The 18,229-nt window shown below is 34.1% G+C and overlaps 1 protein-coding gene across 1 annotated transcript in view; it reads right to left on the bottom strand.

Moving 5' to 3' along the window:
* LOC136027338 (cleavage stimulation factor subunit 3-like) overlaps positions 1-17,802 on the bottom strand; it is a 44,473-nt gene extending 26,671 nt beyond the window's left edge. Inside the window, exons 1-6 of the mRNA XM_065704481.1 lie at positions 17,578-17,802; positions 12,314-12,346; positions 8,815-8,912; positions 6,877-7,030; positions 4,198-4,431; positions 2,084-2,467 (exon numbers count right to left, since the gene is read on the bottom strand). Of these exons, the coding sequence (XP_065560553.1) occupies positions 2,084-2,467; positions 4,198-4,431; positions 6,877-7,030; positions 8,815-8,912; positions 12,314-12,346; positions 17,578-17,763 (1,089 nt within the window). The 5' untranslated portion in view covers positions 17,764-17,802. The remainder of the gene's footprint in view (positions 1-2,083; positions 2,468-4,197; positions 4,432-6,876; positions 7,031-8,814; positions 8,913-12,313; positions 12,347-17,577) is intronic.
* Between the last annotated feature and the right edge of the window lie 427 nt (positions 17,803-18,229).

The raw sequence follows: 18,229 nt of genomic DNA on the forward strand, positions 1-18,229 counted from the left end.
GTTTTGGCTTTTCTAGGTTGAAGAAGAAATAGAAAAAGGATCCTGGAGCATAGAGAAGAAATTCTGGAAGCTCCATTCAATTACACCACCTACAACAAATTATTGAAACAATAATAACATTTCCAAGGTAAATTATATATAATCTTCATCAAAAGAAGGATATATACAAGTATTCTATTGAGGATAAAAACCAAAAGTACTATGCATGAAAAAACTAGAAATTATTACGTTAGTAGATAACCCTAATTAAAGGGCTGAGCGCGGGGAGAACCTTGATTGATACCCCAGGGACCAGCAGAATCAATTTGCGAAAATTTAAAAATAGGTACAAAGCCGCTAATGATTCCCTATCTTTTCAAGCAATGTCTTTTCTGAAGAGCATCTTGCTTACTCTATTGGCTAACCAATGAAATAAAAAATAATTTTAAACAACGACAACTGCAACGACTTAGGACATATCATAAGCTAATTGGTAATTGAAATGTAATAAAAAAAATATAGAGAAAGGCATTTCGGTCCATGCAAGTTCAATTCAAAATATAAAAAAACCTAACAAATGGTGACAACAAAGTGACACTACGTCAACAGAAATCAGAATTCTTAAAAGTAAAACTTTACAAGTTCTAAATATGTAAAATGTATCGAGTCAAAACAGCGTTACCTGTCAAAAATTAATATCATAGTAAAATCCACATAATCTTACTAAAGGGTTACAACATCCACAAAAGGTCATCATGAAAATTACAAAATTACATTCAAAAGCCCTGAAAGCCACTGGGTTTTAGTTTAAGTTTTTCATCTAATAAAATAAAGAATTTTGCATTCTTCCTACCAAAAAGAGTCTGTGATGCGTCTTTTTTCCTTCCCGGGATATCATAATATCAAAACAAGGGCTCCTTTAAACCCAAATTTGAAGACCGAGTGCTCTAATAGGCAAAAAAATAATTCATGATAGAATAAAGTAATCTTTTTGACCATTTTGTGCCATAAAATGGAAATTTTGCCCTGAATATAGCCAAAACACTTAATGTGGTAATTCAAGACAGTCAATAGATCTGAAATTGTCAAAGAGCTAAACATTAGACTTCCTAATTTCTAAGTAGCAGATTTCAATATGGCGGCATATTCGTCCATGAACATAAATGCAGCGTATCCAAAATGATTAGTTATTATCAACAACTATTTGGAATTTTTGCAATAATTTTAATATTATTAGTAATAATTATTTGTTATTTGACTGGCTTGATTCAATTGAGGCTTCATACATTTACGTATAGTATTGCTAACTGTTAGGGGAGTTAATGCATTTTTTTAAAGGAGGGAAAGAACTACTGAAACCAAAGCAGTTCATTACAGATCAATATGTTCTTGCTTTTCGAAAGAGTGACCCTCTCCCCCCCCTAGAGAGGGTCAAGTTTATTTTGTGCAGTTCTCATTTATATTTATTCGAAAGTTTCTAGTAAAAAAATGTTATGAAAGTCACAATCATTTCACAAATTTGTATTTTGAAGCTAAATATCTAAGATCAAACTAAATTCTATCCCCCCACCCTCTCTCTCTTTCTTTGAATCTTTGGAGCAAAGAAAATGGCGGGGATTGAGAGGAAGAACAATCCACTTACATTCCCGATAATTTCATTCTACTGTGTAAAGTTAACACACCTACAAATCCTTTCATTCTTGAAGCATGGCTAAACATACTTTATACGCTATTTTAGAGCTCAACAACCTCATGTTTGGGAACTCAGACTATGATATAACAAAATTACAGAAATCGAGCATAATAAAACAAAATTTGAAAATCAAAATAAGAAGAGACGTTATAACTTAAAAAGAACAGAAATAATCATGTCTTTGACAGGGGTTATCGACCACCTCAGCCCCTTTCTTTTCTCAATTCTTTAAGAATAAATGCTATAAAATAAGACCAGTATGATGCAAAACACAGTGGTATGATTTGTCACCAATGTACGGTCGCAACGGCACATTAATAGGAGATATAATAGGATAGTAGTCTGTCATATTAAAACGATAAATCTAGTATCCTTGAATATGTAACTATCGTGTTATTGGATTATACTTACTAGTGTGGGATCGACATCTCTGATATCAATTAGCTTCTGGTAAATTTGATGAACCTTTTCATATTGAAGTCGACTTTCTTCAAAGTCGGCATAGGCAAAATGAAGTAAAGAACAGTTTTTCAAAATGCCACCAGTACATCTCTCAAACATGTTTGCAACTTCATTACTAAAGAGTTTGGATGAGGTGACATCTCCCTTTTCATTCATAATCTTTGCACTCTGTTCCAAAAATAAAGTGGCCTCATACCAGATATCAGGATGGTGGCTGAGGACAAGAAGACACTGCTCATAAGCAAACATCACACGCCTTGTTAGCAAGATTTTATCCTCAGTTCCCAGAGGGTTGGCTTTCTCCCACGACAAGTATTTCTTCCAGAGGTCAACCTAATTTATAAATTTAATTAGCATTTATTTTTTATAAAGAAGAAATAATTACCACAATAACATTCTTTATGAAATAGAAAAAAATTCCTGGGAGCCTCAGTTTTTTTTTTTTTTTTTTTTTTTTTTTTTTTTTTTTTTTTTTTTTTTTTTTTTTTTTTTTTTTTTTTTTTTTTTTTTTTTACGAGAGTAAAGGCGTATTTATATTCATTCCATGTCCAATTATAGCTTTCTAATAACAGGTTCTTTAATAATATCCTTCTGCAGAGATTATTAATCCAGAAAGTAAATTACGTGTAGGAATTACAAATAAACAAGGCATAAGAAAAACAAACACTATATACAGTTGAAAGTCACACTTAATTACTACTTTTCAACATAGTCGTCACCCAAATTTAGGTACTTAATTTATCATAAAGATGAATGAGCTTGGCAATTCCTCCATCGTAAAATTTTGCACAATATCCGACCGGTAACCGAGCTTATCTGTGACGATTTCGTGTAACAATCTTAATATAATTAGTGAAAAACTACGCAAGAGTTTCGTTATAGAGAATCTTCGGTGTTCTCGGTCTTATGCATCAACTTTTGAACAATTCGGCAGTATTGCTGAGTCTTCCACTTTCCTCTTTACCCAGAACAGTTGTTCGACATTTTTAAATCAAATGCAACATTGACGGACTCCACTTTCAGTGGAAATGTTGTTCCCCTAGACTTCTCAAAGCTGCCAATAGATCTCTAGCGACTTTTAATTTTTTGCAGACAAAATCTTATTACTCCACACACCTCCCAGTTCGCAGCATTTTCAACTAAGGCAGACATTCCAAACTGTCACTTTAACTCGAGGGGGTAAGGCACGTACCTGTCACACAGGCACGTACCTGCTCACAGTTAAATCTGTAAGTACACAAGTTACATCTGTAAATACTGATGGAGAATTTTATCAATTTTAGTTTATTTTTTCATATAATTTAGATATTTATTCATCATAACACTTTCTTTTCCTTTTTTGTATGGGTAAAGACTGTTTTTCTGAAAATTCTATCGGTATTCTTGAGTTGGTTATAAAAATGTCGACTGAGTGGTCTCCCTTTTTTTCTTTTATATGTATATTTTGGGTCAATAGAGTCCCGTATTACCTAATTTGGGTTTATTAATGCTTATAAATGGCACCTGGCCGCACTTTTCCTTCTTCATACTTTAATTTATATTTATTTCCTCTTTCACTATTTTTCTGGGCCATTAAGTCTAATTAGCGGGACAGGTGTCTATTTTCGTGTTTTTGCTGCTGTGCATATATTGCTAACATATGAAATGGAACAATAACAGCGTTTTCGTTCACCTAGTGTTAGGCAATGACTTATGTTGGGAAAGAAAAAATGTATCGCCAAATCGTTATGTTCATAAAGGCGTGATAAACCAAATTTAGAGACCGAGAAATGAAATGTCTAAGGCTTAAAGTCAGAAATCATCTAGAATAACGTAGCATTTCTAGTTGAAGAAGAGGTACTTTTTAAACATTTAATAACAGATCAAAGTGAATAATGCTTTTCCAAAGACGAAATGAGTCTCTAGTTCTTTCTTGGGGCTGGAGGCGGTATTAGATCCATATAGATAATGGCAATACGTCAACAAACAGGATCTTCAAAACAATTCAAAAAAAGTTAATGCAAAATCACAATAAAGTGTATATTATAAACACAAATTATAATAAAAATCAAATAAAAAGAGACCTGTTTTGCTTCCTCAGCCGTTCCACTGGGAGGCAAACTTGGAGAATGCCTATTTAGTCCCCGAGTCAAAGCCTCCAACTCTTTAGCTACACGTCTTGCATTCATATGGTCTTTGGCTCTTTCCATTGTCATTTTTTCAGCAATAAGAGTGTTGATGCTTTGTTCAAATGATACATATTCTTTCCAGAGTACCTCAACACCTATGATTGGTGTAACAATCGCTCTTTGAAATACCTAAACAAGAACTTTATATTATGAAAAGAGAAATCACCAATGCAACAGCACAAACACATAAAAAAAAAAAAAAAAAAAAAAAAAAAAGAGACAGAAGGAGAAAAGGAAGACTGTTTTCCTAAATTAGTGATTAATATAGACCAGCACTTGAATGAGGCCTTAACCCTACTCATCCATACCATCACATAGGTCAAACAGCATAGCCATACACAATCAACCATAAAGAATAATCCATGGACAGGCAGTCATGTCGTCAATAAGTATAAGTCGTCATTTACCAAACAATAAAAACAATAAAGACAAATAATTCAGAGGCAACAACCCAACACAAGGGCTCATCAGGAGAATACACTTGCCTATAGGGTTTCGGCACTTTAAATTCTCTACCCAGTCAAGTGTTGTGCCTACCACAGAATTTCCATGACATCCCCTTGTCAGGTATCACCCCCAAAATACATGCCTATGAAAAAAAAAAAAACAACAAATGTAGAACAGCCAAGTAACACCAAAACAAGCTTATCCTGTTCATATATTCCTCTTTTTAGCAACAATAGGTAAACTAAATATGATAAAATTTACGTAAATAAGTTCCTAGACTACACTGACAAAATACTCATTTAAACTCGTAGAAACAACTATTCAAAGGAATAGAAAGGGCGGAAAGAACTGGGCTGCAACAATGTTTTCTGTTGCAGAAAAATGTTTTCTTCCCTATTGAGGAAGAAAAGAAATATTTGATTCCTAAATATCGTCACAGCCTCGCTATTAAGAATTAAGCCTAAATACAACTTAAATTAGACTTTCCAAAATAAAGAGAAAAGAAAACCGCTCTCAAGAAAAGTCTAGATAGAACAGACATCATGCTGAGAAGTGGCAATTATAAAGGTCTTTGTTTTTGTTGAAGTTTTTATATTGGAAGGTTGCCAACAGCTGGGGTTGCAGAAATATAAATGATCTATTGACCCAGCAATGAGACTGCACTACAGACCTGGATAATTGGATTCTGCTTTATGATGTCAATGTCTTAGACAACCTTTGCCATTTAATTCAATTCGACCAAATTATTTTTATTTCTCTTGATAGAGGCCTACCAGAGTCATTTTGAGAGGCTGCCAAAAAAACTGAATTCATAGGAAACTTAGGCTCAGTAGGGACAAAGTGAAATTTCCCCGAATTCCATTTGTAATAAGGTTTATTGAATAATAGTCTAGTTTCTCTTAAAAATAAAAAGAGCATTTAAAAACATGATACGAGACAGCTGTGTCGAGATCTATAAATTAAATTCATTTATAATTGAATGTCTAAATGAGATCTTCTTTGAGGTTCGTCTATAAGAAAAATCGCTAAGACAGTGTTAAGGTGGCTCTTTTAATTCTCAGATTTTAGTCAACATTTTTAATGGTTGTTTTTTAAGTTTCGTTTTCACTATTTGGTATTACTCATTTTTTTATTAGTATTTTTTATGTTTTGTTTTTTTTTTCACTGAAAACGCCACAGCTCTTTTATTCCAAAAATCTGTTCATTAGCTGAAAAAAAAAAATTTTAGATCAATATTATTGCGGTGTTTCGTTGTATTTTAGCTTCGAAAACAAACAGTGTAAATAAAGGCCAATAAAGTATAATAAAAAACAGTATTATAAAATATACAGTGTAGATTCTGGGAGGCGAGTTGTTGAATTAAAATATGCAAAAAGGTGAATATACGAGTAAAAATTCATCCGCGAAAGAATACTACACCAATCACAAACAGCCGTCACTCCAAGAATTTTTCGGTTGCAAAAGAAAAACTGATGTGGCTTTGCACAGCTCTGCTGGCAAGTTTTGCCACGCAGTCAGTTGCTCGAACAAGTTGAGGGATGAAAAACTTTGTGTTAATAACGCCTAATATTGAAAAATGAACTGATATTTCTATACCCCAAGAGCATAAAAGGGGAAATTATAAAGTCAAAAAAAAAATATTTTGTTTTTACATTAAAGATGTTATTTTTTGACGCGACCCTTAAGCTCATTTTAGTCATCGAACCAAGACGCTTGACAAAGATGGAGGCGAGGGGGAGTTGGGTCCCAAAGCCTTTCAAAGCCCAGTATGTGAGTTTGTTGTTTTTTGTATAGAAAAATTAACGTTATAAGTTATAGTCGTTAAAAAAAAGGCACACCCAAAATTAATTAATTTGACAGTTTGTAAATGGTCTTGAATAAGCACACTGATGTGTTATTCCTATGTAAAAAAAAAATTCGTATTAGTTTTGGAATTAGTACAGTCATTCTCTATTCCTATTGGAATATATCCGTTCCCTGAAAATTAAGTCCTGAGTCCTAAAATATAAAATTAGGATTACAATGTTTTAGCATGAAACACACCGTTAGCAGCAGGATGATAAGAAACAGGGCTGTTAGAGTCTTCAATTATTATTAGAAACATGAATATGTTATCAATGAGCATACCTTCCGTACTGCTGCAATCCTTTGATTTTCAGCAAAACTTCCAACAGCTTCAACTCCTTTTAAAAATGTGATATAGTCCATCCAAAGAGATTGGGCATGCATATCCATTCCCATTTTGTCAAGAGCAAAGTCATAAGCCTGAGCCATCCTTTCTCTGCGTTATAACATAGAAATTATTTATACCACAGTTTTGCATATGCTCACTCACTACTTAAAATAAAAATCAGAAGTACAAGTCTCTAGCTATACTGGTGAACGGGCCATTAGATGTCTTCCGAATTTTACGAAATGAACTTTAAATTCATGTTTTAAATGGGGCTTAAAAGGGTTTATGTAGTCCCGAAATAGCTGCAATGCCTTTTTATTAATTTTTGTTTTATTCGATATGTATCTTATGGATCGTTGTCTTTATATCTCTAGGTTAATGTACAAAAAAAACATCACACATTATTAATTTTACTTCATAGGTTGAACCAAAGTTAGTTCTGAAATAGTTGGGATTGGTGGGGGGGAGGGGTGTATTAATATTTTTTTCCTGAAGAAGGAGGTGTGATTCTAAAAATATAAAACGCAATTCCAAGGCTCCAGCTTCTAGAATTGTCTGGAAATTCACACTATTTTCAAAATATTTGTGAAGAAAAGAGATGTGTATCTGTGATTTTTGTTACGCAGAGCACTGCTCATGCAAAAAACTTGTATTTTAGTAACCATCAGAATATCTATAATAACCATAATAACCATCAGAATATCTTTTATATTATATGTATTTACACAAAGTGAAAATCAAAGGTAAATACAATTTTTCAGAATGAAATACAAATTATATCTATAGTAACAATAACATTTATTTAGATCAGTGAGAAGAATGACATTATTTGGCTGTTATTTTAAATCTGAGACTCAATTCCGCGTCCTAATACCACTTCCTTGCACAGTGCCGGTGCTTATCCAAACCAACTTTTGTGCAGCCGAATATCCCACCCTACCACCCCCCATACTCTCCTCATAACCCTGTACGAGTACCAAACTACGGGAAACACTGGTGCAGACCAAAATAACAAAGAAAATCCCATGTTCAAACCACAATCTTTTTTCCTCTATTTTTACAAATGTCTTGGTCATGTGTGCTATTTTAAATGGTTATCAAGGGCTACAAAAAGTAAAGGATTTCTCTAGTGGCGACATAATATCGCAGAAAACCTCCAATTTTGGAACAATAGAAAAATAACACTTGTCACCACCAAGAGTTGATTGTACAAAATCCCCTGGTCTTATTAGTATCTAAACTATTTAACTGTGGGATATGGTGAAAAAGGTACAACCATATTTACATTAGATAATAGCAAGGGTATCACTCAGGGGGGACATAGAGAGCTACTTCATATTTTGAGGGAGAGCTACTCATGGGTTCAAAATCTTGAAAGATTTCTATCCAAAACACAAAATTCCTTTCTATGTGGTGCATAATTACGGATATGGGAATCTTAGCCACCAATACAATTCTTAGCACAAACCCCCCTAAGCAAACTAAAACCCTGTCTCTGGGTAATAAAAAAAATTAAAATAATAAGAGAGCTTAAGGACATTTCTTTTAGATCTTAGGAGAAAACGGGAGTTTGAACATTCGTAGAAATAGAAAATGAAGAACATACCACTGCAAATATAAATTGCATTTTGGTTTTACCTGAAGAAGCAATTCAGCCAAAAATAATAATCACGATCTTAACTTTCCGATCTTAAATTTTTTTCGCTTGAAAGCTTTAACACAAACCTTTGCTTAAACTATATAGGGGGAAAATTGAAAAGTTTAGATGACCAAGCTAAAATCAAAATAAAGTGCCAGCAGTTGTGCAATATGCCACTGAAAGAACGAGATTGCAAACAATAGAAACAAGAGAGTGTGTTTAGGAAAAAAAGTACAAGAACAAGTTCACTTACTTGTAGTTAGGCGTTGAAGCCTTTGTGTCTTTAACGTAGTTTACATAGCACTTCCATAAATCAATGTTGAGGACTTTGAGCAGACTTCGTTGAAAAAGCTATTTTTAAAAAAAGGATAAAAAGTTACAAAGGAACAGACATAAATCACAAATGTAAAAACTTCGGTTGTACCAACGCACAGGGGAAGCCAAAAAATCATGATTTTTTCCATGATCCACTGGAATTTGACAATTTTCCTGTTATTTTCACTTAAATTTTTACTTAACAAGCGTATACAAACTTATTTCAATTTGTATTGCACTCACAGTCCACCAAAGGCAATAGGTCACCGCATCTAATTTTAAATAGGCCGAAGTGACTATCCTATGTGTGAGTATAGGAAACACAAAGGCTAATAGAGATTTTTATGTATTTTGAATTACCAGCTGGGGGTCCTCGATATTAAGTAGTGAAATAATGACATTCAAATCGAGAAAAAAAAAATGAAGAGGGATAACCAAACTGCTTACACAGATATTGACATCCATGTACAAACAATATTCATTAGTTGTGTTTTTCACAAAAAGTAATTTTATAGCATACTTTCATTTTTATCTTTAGGAACGTTGGATCCTGGAGGATAGGGATAGCCCTGTGCCGGAACTGGTAAGGATACTTGGAAAACTTATGGAATACGGACACCCCAAAGATTCCAAGTCCACCCCCCTTCGAAAGTATTCTAACTTAACTCGCTATTCAAATCTAGGTATTTAAAATTTGATAAGGCTATGTCTCATGTAGAGTTGAATTGCTGTTGAAAAGATTCTTCAATGAGTTCTCAAAGCTTGGATATAAGATCTGTACAGAAGCAGTTAGGTCTAAAGCTATATTTTTATTCATCTCCTAGTACTTCATATGGTTGCAACTGGACACATGTCAGAATAATGTGAGAAAGTTACTTCGAAATTACAGAGAGTAGACTTACCCCTCACCAACTGTCATATACCATTGCATCACCTTTTTGAAGAATCAAGTCATTGTTCTACATGTACAAAGAACCTTCTCAACAGGCCTCACAATCGCAAAAAAAAGAGTCTTTTAACCTCAAAAACGACACAGAACATTTGATCATTTCAGCTTCGATTCTACCTTCGCCATGTCCTTTATTATTCTTCAGTTTAGTTCTGAAGCATTTCTTGGACTGTAGATGAGCCCTGTAGTAATATCAAGCGAGAACAGGAGTTCCAGCAAGATCCTAGGTCCCTGAGATGGTGGTGATGAATTTGGGACTTTTTTCGAAGTGTACTACTCATACTTCCTTGATAGCTACTAGCTTTGTTAGGATATTCGCAGATTCATCCCTTGGAAGTCCTTCGGATTAGTTCTTGCCCGCTGTTTCTTTTCATGATTTTATATAGGGTTCAGATATCTCCTCTTTATGCAGCTACTTCTTCTACAGATGCTGACACTCATGACATCAATTGCATTTCTTCAACTCTTTATTGATGGTTTTGAACTGTTGGCACCAGTAAACTACTTATATTTCGGAATGTGGCAAAAGTAGGGCTTTTTTAGTTCGTTGCATTGGTTGACCAGTGTCCATATCCTGTTACAAAACCAACAATGCTTAGGACTTTCCTTAGTTCGAAGCGTTAAATATACTACCTTTTGGTGGTTTAGTTCAATGGCTTTCCAGATATATTCTGGGACAGTTCCTTTCATAGTGCAAAGGAGTTAATATTGGTCAACCAACGCAGTGATGTAATTCAGCATTGTAACTCCTTAAACTGACTTTAACAAATCCAACTGTAAATTAAAATAATGGTGAGCTGGAGGTGCCTGGTAATTGATCTCTGTTAATTTTATCATTAAATTATGGTTTGTACTGATACCTGCAACATTTACAGGCACTGCAGAAATTTCACATCATCTATGTGTTGCCATATTTTATTTTCAGGAGGGTTCTAACCCATCAATGGTTAAGCATGGATTCAAAATTTTCCGGTCTCCACCCCATTTAAAAACGTTTGACAAATTACTCCCACATTCAGACCTGTGTCCACCTACAATAAAAAAAAATTTAGTGCATTAAGTGTATAGGTTGTTCAGACTGGTCCAACAATTGAGAGGGGGATCAGAAGATCTTTTGTGAGAGAGTGGTGAAAAACACAAAAAACCACCTTTACAGAGCACCTTTTTCTATTTCTTGGGGCGAGATACATACTTTGGACGAATTCCAGAGGAGAAAATGTCCCTTATCACCATTTGCATAATCTGGTTTCAATAGAAGCTGGTTTACTGAAATAAGTCGTGTTTATTTTAGGCTGTAAGGAAAAATGATGAATAATCATGTTACATAGTTTTAAAGTTGGATACCTCTATTACATTTTTGTCACATTTATTAGCATTATGAACATGAGTGCATACAGGTATAGCTTTTACAGGGAAGAGGTGCAAGACAGACCTTTCTGAACAGAGGGAAAGGGCTAACATATCAAAATCTGCATCTACATGGAGGGGGAGGGGGGTTCCATATTCAAGAACATGCCTTTAGGCACATGTACTCTCTCCTTAAACAAATCTTGAAAAGTACCCTAATCTTTTCTTATAGTTTATGCATAATCCACCTGTTTTTCATTGTAATTTTTTTTTAAGTTGTCCTCCCTGAAATAAATAGGCTCATGGTAGCACAGAAAACTGATGTTCTACTTCGGAATACAAGGACCAAGACTCGATTCCAGTTCCCACTAATGTATGGTTAGGCAACAGGTTTGTTACCTGTCCCTGTAAAAAAATGCCCTATAAAGGCAGCTGAGATGTGATGGTCTATGTGCTATTAATAGCTCTGCAGGATCTTTTTCCTTTTTTCCTTAAAGTAAAGCCTTCTATATTTTCTTTGTGGGAGAAGATGTATCTAAAATCCATCTTTGAGGGATGCTCTCCTAAAACATCCTAATATTTGCAATTTTCCATGTTCTTTATTATTTTAATTTAAGTCACCTGTTTTTTTTTTTTTTTTAAGAAACTCCTCATTCCCTCAAATTAAGCGTATGCAACTTAACATACGATTACTCTTTAAAAGGAAAAATGCATTCACACCAGTAATTCTTGTTTTGTATGTTCACTTTTTTGTTTTTCTTGCTCTATCTGGCACTTATTTAATAGTATTCATAATTGAAAGAAGAATTCAGACAATTTAAAATGAAGTTTCTTAAGAAATTATGAAGCCCTCACAATAACTGAAGGATAAAAGAGGATCCAGATTTTTGAAAATATTATTACTTTGTCTCAGAATATTTTTGAAAGGTTTCAATAAACTGAATACAATATCATTTATGCAATAATGTGACCAAAAGGTGTAAAAATAAACTGTAACTATTTAAATATGTTTCACCCTATATCTTTAGTAAATTTGCAATTTTATGTTGATCAAGGAGTCTATGAACTCCCAAGAAAAGAAATAACAACAACAATTTGATGATATAAGTTTTATTTGATGTAAGTAACAGGAAAAGCTTACCTTTTCAACCTTGTCAAAATTTCGAGCTTTCATCTGAAAAATAGATACATATAATAGATTCCATTTATAAAATCAGTGACCACAACAGAAAAGTATTAAAAACGCATAAAATCACTTTAATTTGTAGTTTGGAAATGAGCTTTAGTTGCATCAGGCCAAAATACCATTACCAACTAATAAAAGAGCTCAATTCAGGGAGAAGTATCATTTTTTGTCAACTGTTACTGGAAGTGTGCATTTTGAAAAAACATACTATTTATAAAGATTATATTTCAGTTGTAATTATTCCCTTGTCATCAAAAACATTTACTTTAAATTTTAATTTTTCTTCCTTTTGATGGTAATGTGGGGCCCTTCCAAATGTAGGGCCTGATTGGGCCCAATCCCTCCAATCACCCTTTATCCAGCACTGCAAAGCCTGAATACTTAAGAGTCACATTTATATAAATCATAGAGACTCAGAAATAAGGAATAATTCTGGGATTTCCGAAAACGTATCTGCTTCTGCTTTTATAACTGTACACTGTGTAGACACAGCCACAACATAGTTAAGAGATGGAACAAAGAACATTTGTCCTCTCTCATTAATAGTTGCAAATATACAGTATCATCTGCATGGTCCTTCTTTGAAGAGTCTTAAGCCTACCATGCTTGGTCTTATTCAGAGGGTAATACACACAAGAACAATAGCCGAAACTGAACAAATGATTATACTGGTCTGCCACAATAACTATATTTGAGTAGAAGTACATTTAACTGTTAAGAATCCAATGTACTGATTCCAAATATACACTTAGCCTTTCATATCCTGCCAATATAAAAATAAATCAAGAATTATCAATTGATAAACCAAGTTTTGCTTCAGACCAAAAAAAATACTACACACAAACTTAGGCTACAATTTTGACCAAGTTCCTGAATTCAGCAGGAGAATTTAATTTGAGGAACTTCCTGGACAAAGAAACCTTGGTACATACCCTTTTTTGAACTTGAAAGTGTGTATATATATTATGCATACAAAAACTGATAAAAAGTATATTAAACATAAGATGTGAAATAATTTTTTTCATTCCCGATTTAGATTAAACACTCCAAAATTTACAAAGGGAGTATCAGGAAATTCAAAAAAAAATCCTTTTCAACCATTGCAGACCAATATTAAAAAAAAAAGAAAAAAATGTTGGATTCCAGAAAGATTTCTTGAACAGGCAGTGAGAATAGAGGCTATAGTCTTCATCAAAATATTTGAGAAAAATATTCTGAAAATTCCAATATTTTTCATAAATGATGGAATCCTTACTTTACATCAAATACAAACAAATAATATTGATTTTCTATTTCTATCTGTTTTTAATCAATTTTCTTGTTCAGTTTTTCATATAGCCTAGGGCTATATGATACCATTAGAGGGGACTGGCAATGAATTGTCAGAAATGCAAATAAAGCCGTACAAATAAATATTAAATTAGTAATCTAGAAGTGTCTCTCTTTTTGTTCTAGCATGTCTGCTTATGAAGAGATGCTATTCTAGACCTTTACCATAAAAGCCATATTTTCCATTTATCAATGTATGCTGTGGGTGCTAGTTCAACTCAAGGGCTGATTAAGTATAACCTTTAAAGGTTACTTTAACCTTTAACCTTAAAGTTGGAATGTCTCTAGCCTCCCCACATATCACAAAAGACATAAAAGTTTTGGAAGATGTTTAGACACATACCACCAATGCAATATCTGGCTTGCAGGAGCTTTCCTGCCCTAAAAGACTAGCTATACTGAAACTCTTAACACTTGTATACAGGAGTAAATCCTAATCTATAAGTTACTGAAGGCTAATACTCTCCCAGCATTATTTCCTATTGTTGGTCCTAATTCAAGAGCCAGAGGTCATCAGCTGAAACTTGTTAAGCAGTCTAGACTATCCAGAGTCTATAATCAATTCTTTACCTCAAGAATTCTCAACAGTTGGAATAATCTATCTGAATATACTGTTATTACAGAATCCATTGATATTTTCAAACAAATTCTGGATGCTGAGTGGTCCTCATTTGAGTGTAAACTCAACTGAGAAGCTACTGATCATCCAACAGCACCTGGTCACTAAAATACATCTAAAACAACTAACAACATTAACTCTGGAACTTCACAAGGAAGAGTCCTTAGACTGCTCCAAGCTGGAATTTAAGCTACTTAATGTATGTGTAGCCAAAGATAGCTCCATTGTTAGCCTACTTGATAAATCAAGGAAAAGACTTAAGGCTGTGGTAGAATGGGTGAAGCAATTCTTAACAGATAAAAAACCAGTGGTTAAAATATTTGGAAAGGATATAAGGATAATTTTCTCCAAGGTGGCCACTGTTGAAAGTGGTGTACCTTAGGGCAATGTTCTGGGTATGCCTCTATTCAATATGTGCATGATGTGCAAAAATCCTTAACAGCAAAGTACACTTCCATACTGATGACTCAAAATTTATTGGTTTTGCAGACACAGCAGAAAATATTGAGTCAATATTGAGAATCAACTGAGACCTTGATGCATTCACTCACTGGACTAATATTTGGAAGCTTGAATTCAATGCAGCAAAATACAAGACTCTCCACCTTGGGAAGAAAACCCCACAAACTCAGCACAATATGAATCATATTGACAGGTCAAGCAAAGCTATTTCCAGCATCCAGACAGAGACAGATCTAGATGTCCTGGTAGAGAACAAGTTGAAATTCCATATTCATGCACAAGCAACTATTGCAAAGAAAAATAAACAGGCTTGTGAGATGACAAATTGTAATTTGTAGCTACTTCAGGAACTGTAATTATTATTTTGCTTATTTGTAGTTGTAAAATGTTATTTTGAAAAGAAATTTGTAGGAACTTTGAAAACAAGCTAGAAACCCTTCAAAAATGACTTAAGTTTTGCTTAAAAAGACTTCAAAAGTTTTATAAATTTGTTTCCTAATAACATTTTACTATTAAGAATAGGCATAAGTAGTTTTTTTTTCACTAGCCAGTTTTTTTCAAAGACATACTTTTAAACTTTTGGCAACTATGAACTGTTTTACCCTTAAGGGCTCGAAATGAAATTAGCCATAGAAACAAAGGTAAATTTTTTGCAGTTCATATAATTGACTTACCAATAAAGTAAAAATACCACTTGTTGCCTTTTTTTATGTTCTTTACAAATATTATAGTCGCTTCTACTGCAAATTTTTGAGGGTCCACTTTTTGAGCTCTTAAAAATGATGAATTTTCAATTAAAGTATGAGTTATTGATTGTTTTCAACAAAATAATTCTATGTTTCCTCAGTACTGTTTTCTTGGTCATTTATAACAAAATAATACTACATTTTATCTCCTGGGATGATGTCCTAGTTGGCTCTTTAGAACAACAATGGAAATGCTTCAAGGAATTACTGCTAACAGTTAAGCTGAACACTACACTTCAAGCCAGCTCATCCCAAAACTGTGAACACTACTGACAATCAGCATCAATCAGGCTGTTGTAGACTGGCTGATGAATTTCCTTACAAAAAACAAGCAGAAAGTTTGCTTATTTGATACAGATGGCAAACCAATATACTCTGACAAGGCCAAAGTAATGAGTGGAGTACTGCAGGGAACTGCACTGGGTCCAACTCTCTTTCTGATTTACATCAATGACATATTTAACCATATTGACAATGGCATGCACCTGTTTGCTGATGATGCCAAACTCTTTGGTATTGCATGCCCTCAGAGTATCCAGCACAAAATAGCTGAGCTATAAGTTTGGACCCAAGACTGGCTTCTCCAATTTAATGTAGGGAAATGCTGTGTATTACACCTTGGATCCAATGGCAAACTACATGATCTACAACCCCACCACCAAAGTAAGAGAGCAACTAGAGAACAGAGCAGAAGAAAGGGATCTTGGTGTCATTATTGATGATCATTTACAACAAAATAATGCTACATTTTATCTCAAAAATACATCAAAATTACTGCCTGGGTTTGGCAACCTGGCATTGCCTCAGTCTTGACACTGTGACACATTAAACTTAAATTTCACAGCCATGTTCAGCATGTTGTTTCCTGTGCAAGCTCTAGTCTTAGACTACTAAAACAAACTATCAACAGCAGACAGGCATCTATATTTATAAAACTATATAAGGCTCTTGTCAGACCTCATTTTGATTTTGGCATGTGTTCTGCTGGTCCTTCTTATTGATAAGATGTGAGGCTCATCACAAATGTACAGAGACAAGCAACAAAATGCATACAAAGTCTAGCATCAACCTCATATGAGGACCACCTCAAGTACCTCAAACTACCCACTCTGGTTTACTGATATTTGCATAGCAATACAATGCTTACTTACAAGCTGCAGAATGAAAAGTCAGCAATCTTTGGTGGCAATCTCAGTACCAGCCAGCACAACACAAAAGGACACTCTAAGACACTACCAAAGTTAAGCTCCCAATCTAAAACTTGCAAACATTCTTTTTGAGAAAAGTCATAAGCCATTGGAATCAACTGAAAGATTCAACTGTCAGTGCTCCCTCCATCTAGTCCTTCAAAAACCAACTTGACAAAGAGTAGGAGATGAAGCAGTGGAGGTTCAACTGGTAGTCATCAACTCAAGAGCACTACAGGTCTGGAAGACCTTAAAGCTCTCAGATGGATTAAGGTGATTTTCTCAGTGGGAAAGTTATTTATAATAAGGTTAGTTTTGGTTAGGTCAAAAAGTGCTTAAATTGGAATTTGCAGTAGGAGCAATTATTATATTCATAAAGAACATAAAAAAAGGCATAAAGTGGTATGTTTATTGGTAAGTCATTTATATGAACTGCAGAAAATTTACCAAAACAATTAGGGCTACTAAACTATAAAAGAGCATAGAAAAAGACATCAAGTGATGTCTTCAACTTTATTCTAGCTAAATTTTGTTGTGGATTACACAGTTACCAAATTTTAACAGTGTGACAATTTGATAAATCACCTAAGCACTAGGATATATTAGGCCTACCTCAAATTGCATGGCCTAGACAACATTGTGGATAAATTATTCAGCAGGAAGATTGCTTATAGGCCTATCCTTTTCTGAACAAAAGGATTCTTGTATTGTCTTCATTCACAAATGTCTGTATTTAAGCTTGTATCAGATTAACAATGTTTCTTGACTACTAAGGTCCCTGCAGTACATTGCTGCAGCATGATTCGATCTCTGGGTCCCGTATTACCAAGCTAAGGTCAAACCCACTGCACCACCACAGGATGTATTTAAGCTTACCTCTTGTTCAATGTATGTTTTCCAATACCTCCCGCATGTGGGGAAAGTGGCAATGAGTTTTTCAAATATAGGTCGTGCTTCGTCAATTTTAGAAAGGCAAGCATCTCGAATTAGTTGATTCCAGGCGTCAAGATTGTATGGATTATCATCCAAACTCCTGTAAGCTCTGTTTAATTTCTCAGTCATGTTTGATTTTTTCGTATTTACCGCGAAATTTACAGTCCCGCCATCTGTTTGCTAACTCCCAGATAAAATATGATATAGTCGAAAATCGACATTTTAATGCTGTAACACAGAAGAAACCCGCTGCATCCGATGTTTTAGGACGGTATCCGTGCAGTTTTAGCTTACGATGCATTTGCAAGTGAAGATTTTTTGTAATAACTAATAAGCTCAGAAGCAGTACATTGAACTGACTAAAGCAAAGCAAATGCACTGGTCTAATCTCGTTAATACGAAACTTCCGTTATAAACTACAAAATTATATGAAGTACAATTAGATATATTTGGTACAAGACGCCACAAATATATATTTTTTTATCAAACGAAAGAAATGACTATCCTTTTTTTTAAATCAGAATTCTTACACTTTGTAATACAATAGTACTTCACCATTTCAAAATGAATGAACATTTCAACTTTTACCAGAAAA

This window comes from Artemia franciscana, chromosome 5, assembly GCF_032884065.1.
Source record: "Artemia franciscana chromosome 5, ASM3288406v1, whole genome shotgun sequence".
NCBI classification, from domain to species: domain Eukaryota; kingdom Metazoa; phylum Arthropoda; class Branchiopoda; order Anostraca; family Artemiidae; genus Artemia; species Artemia franciscana.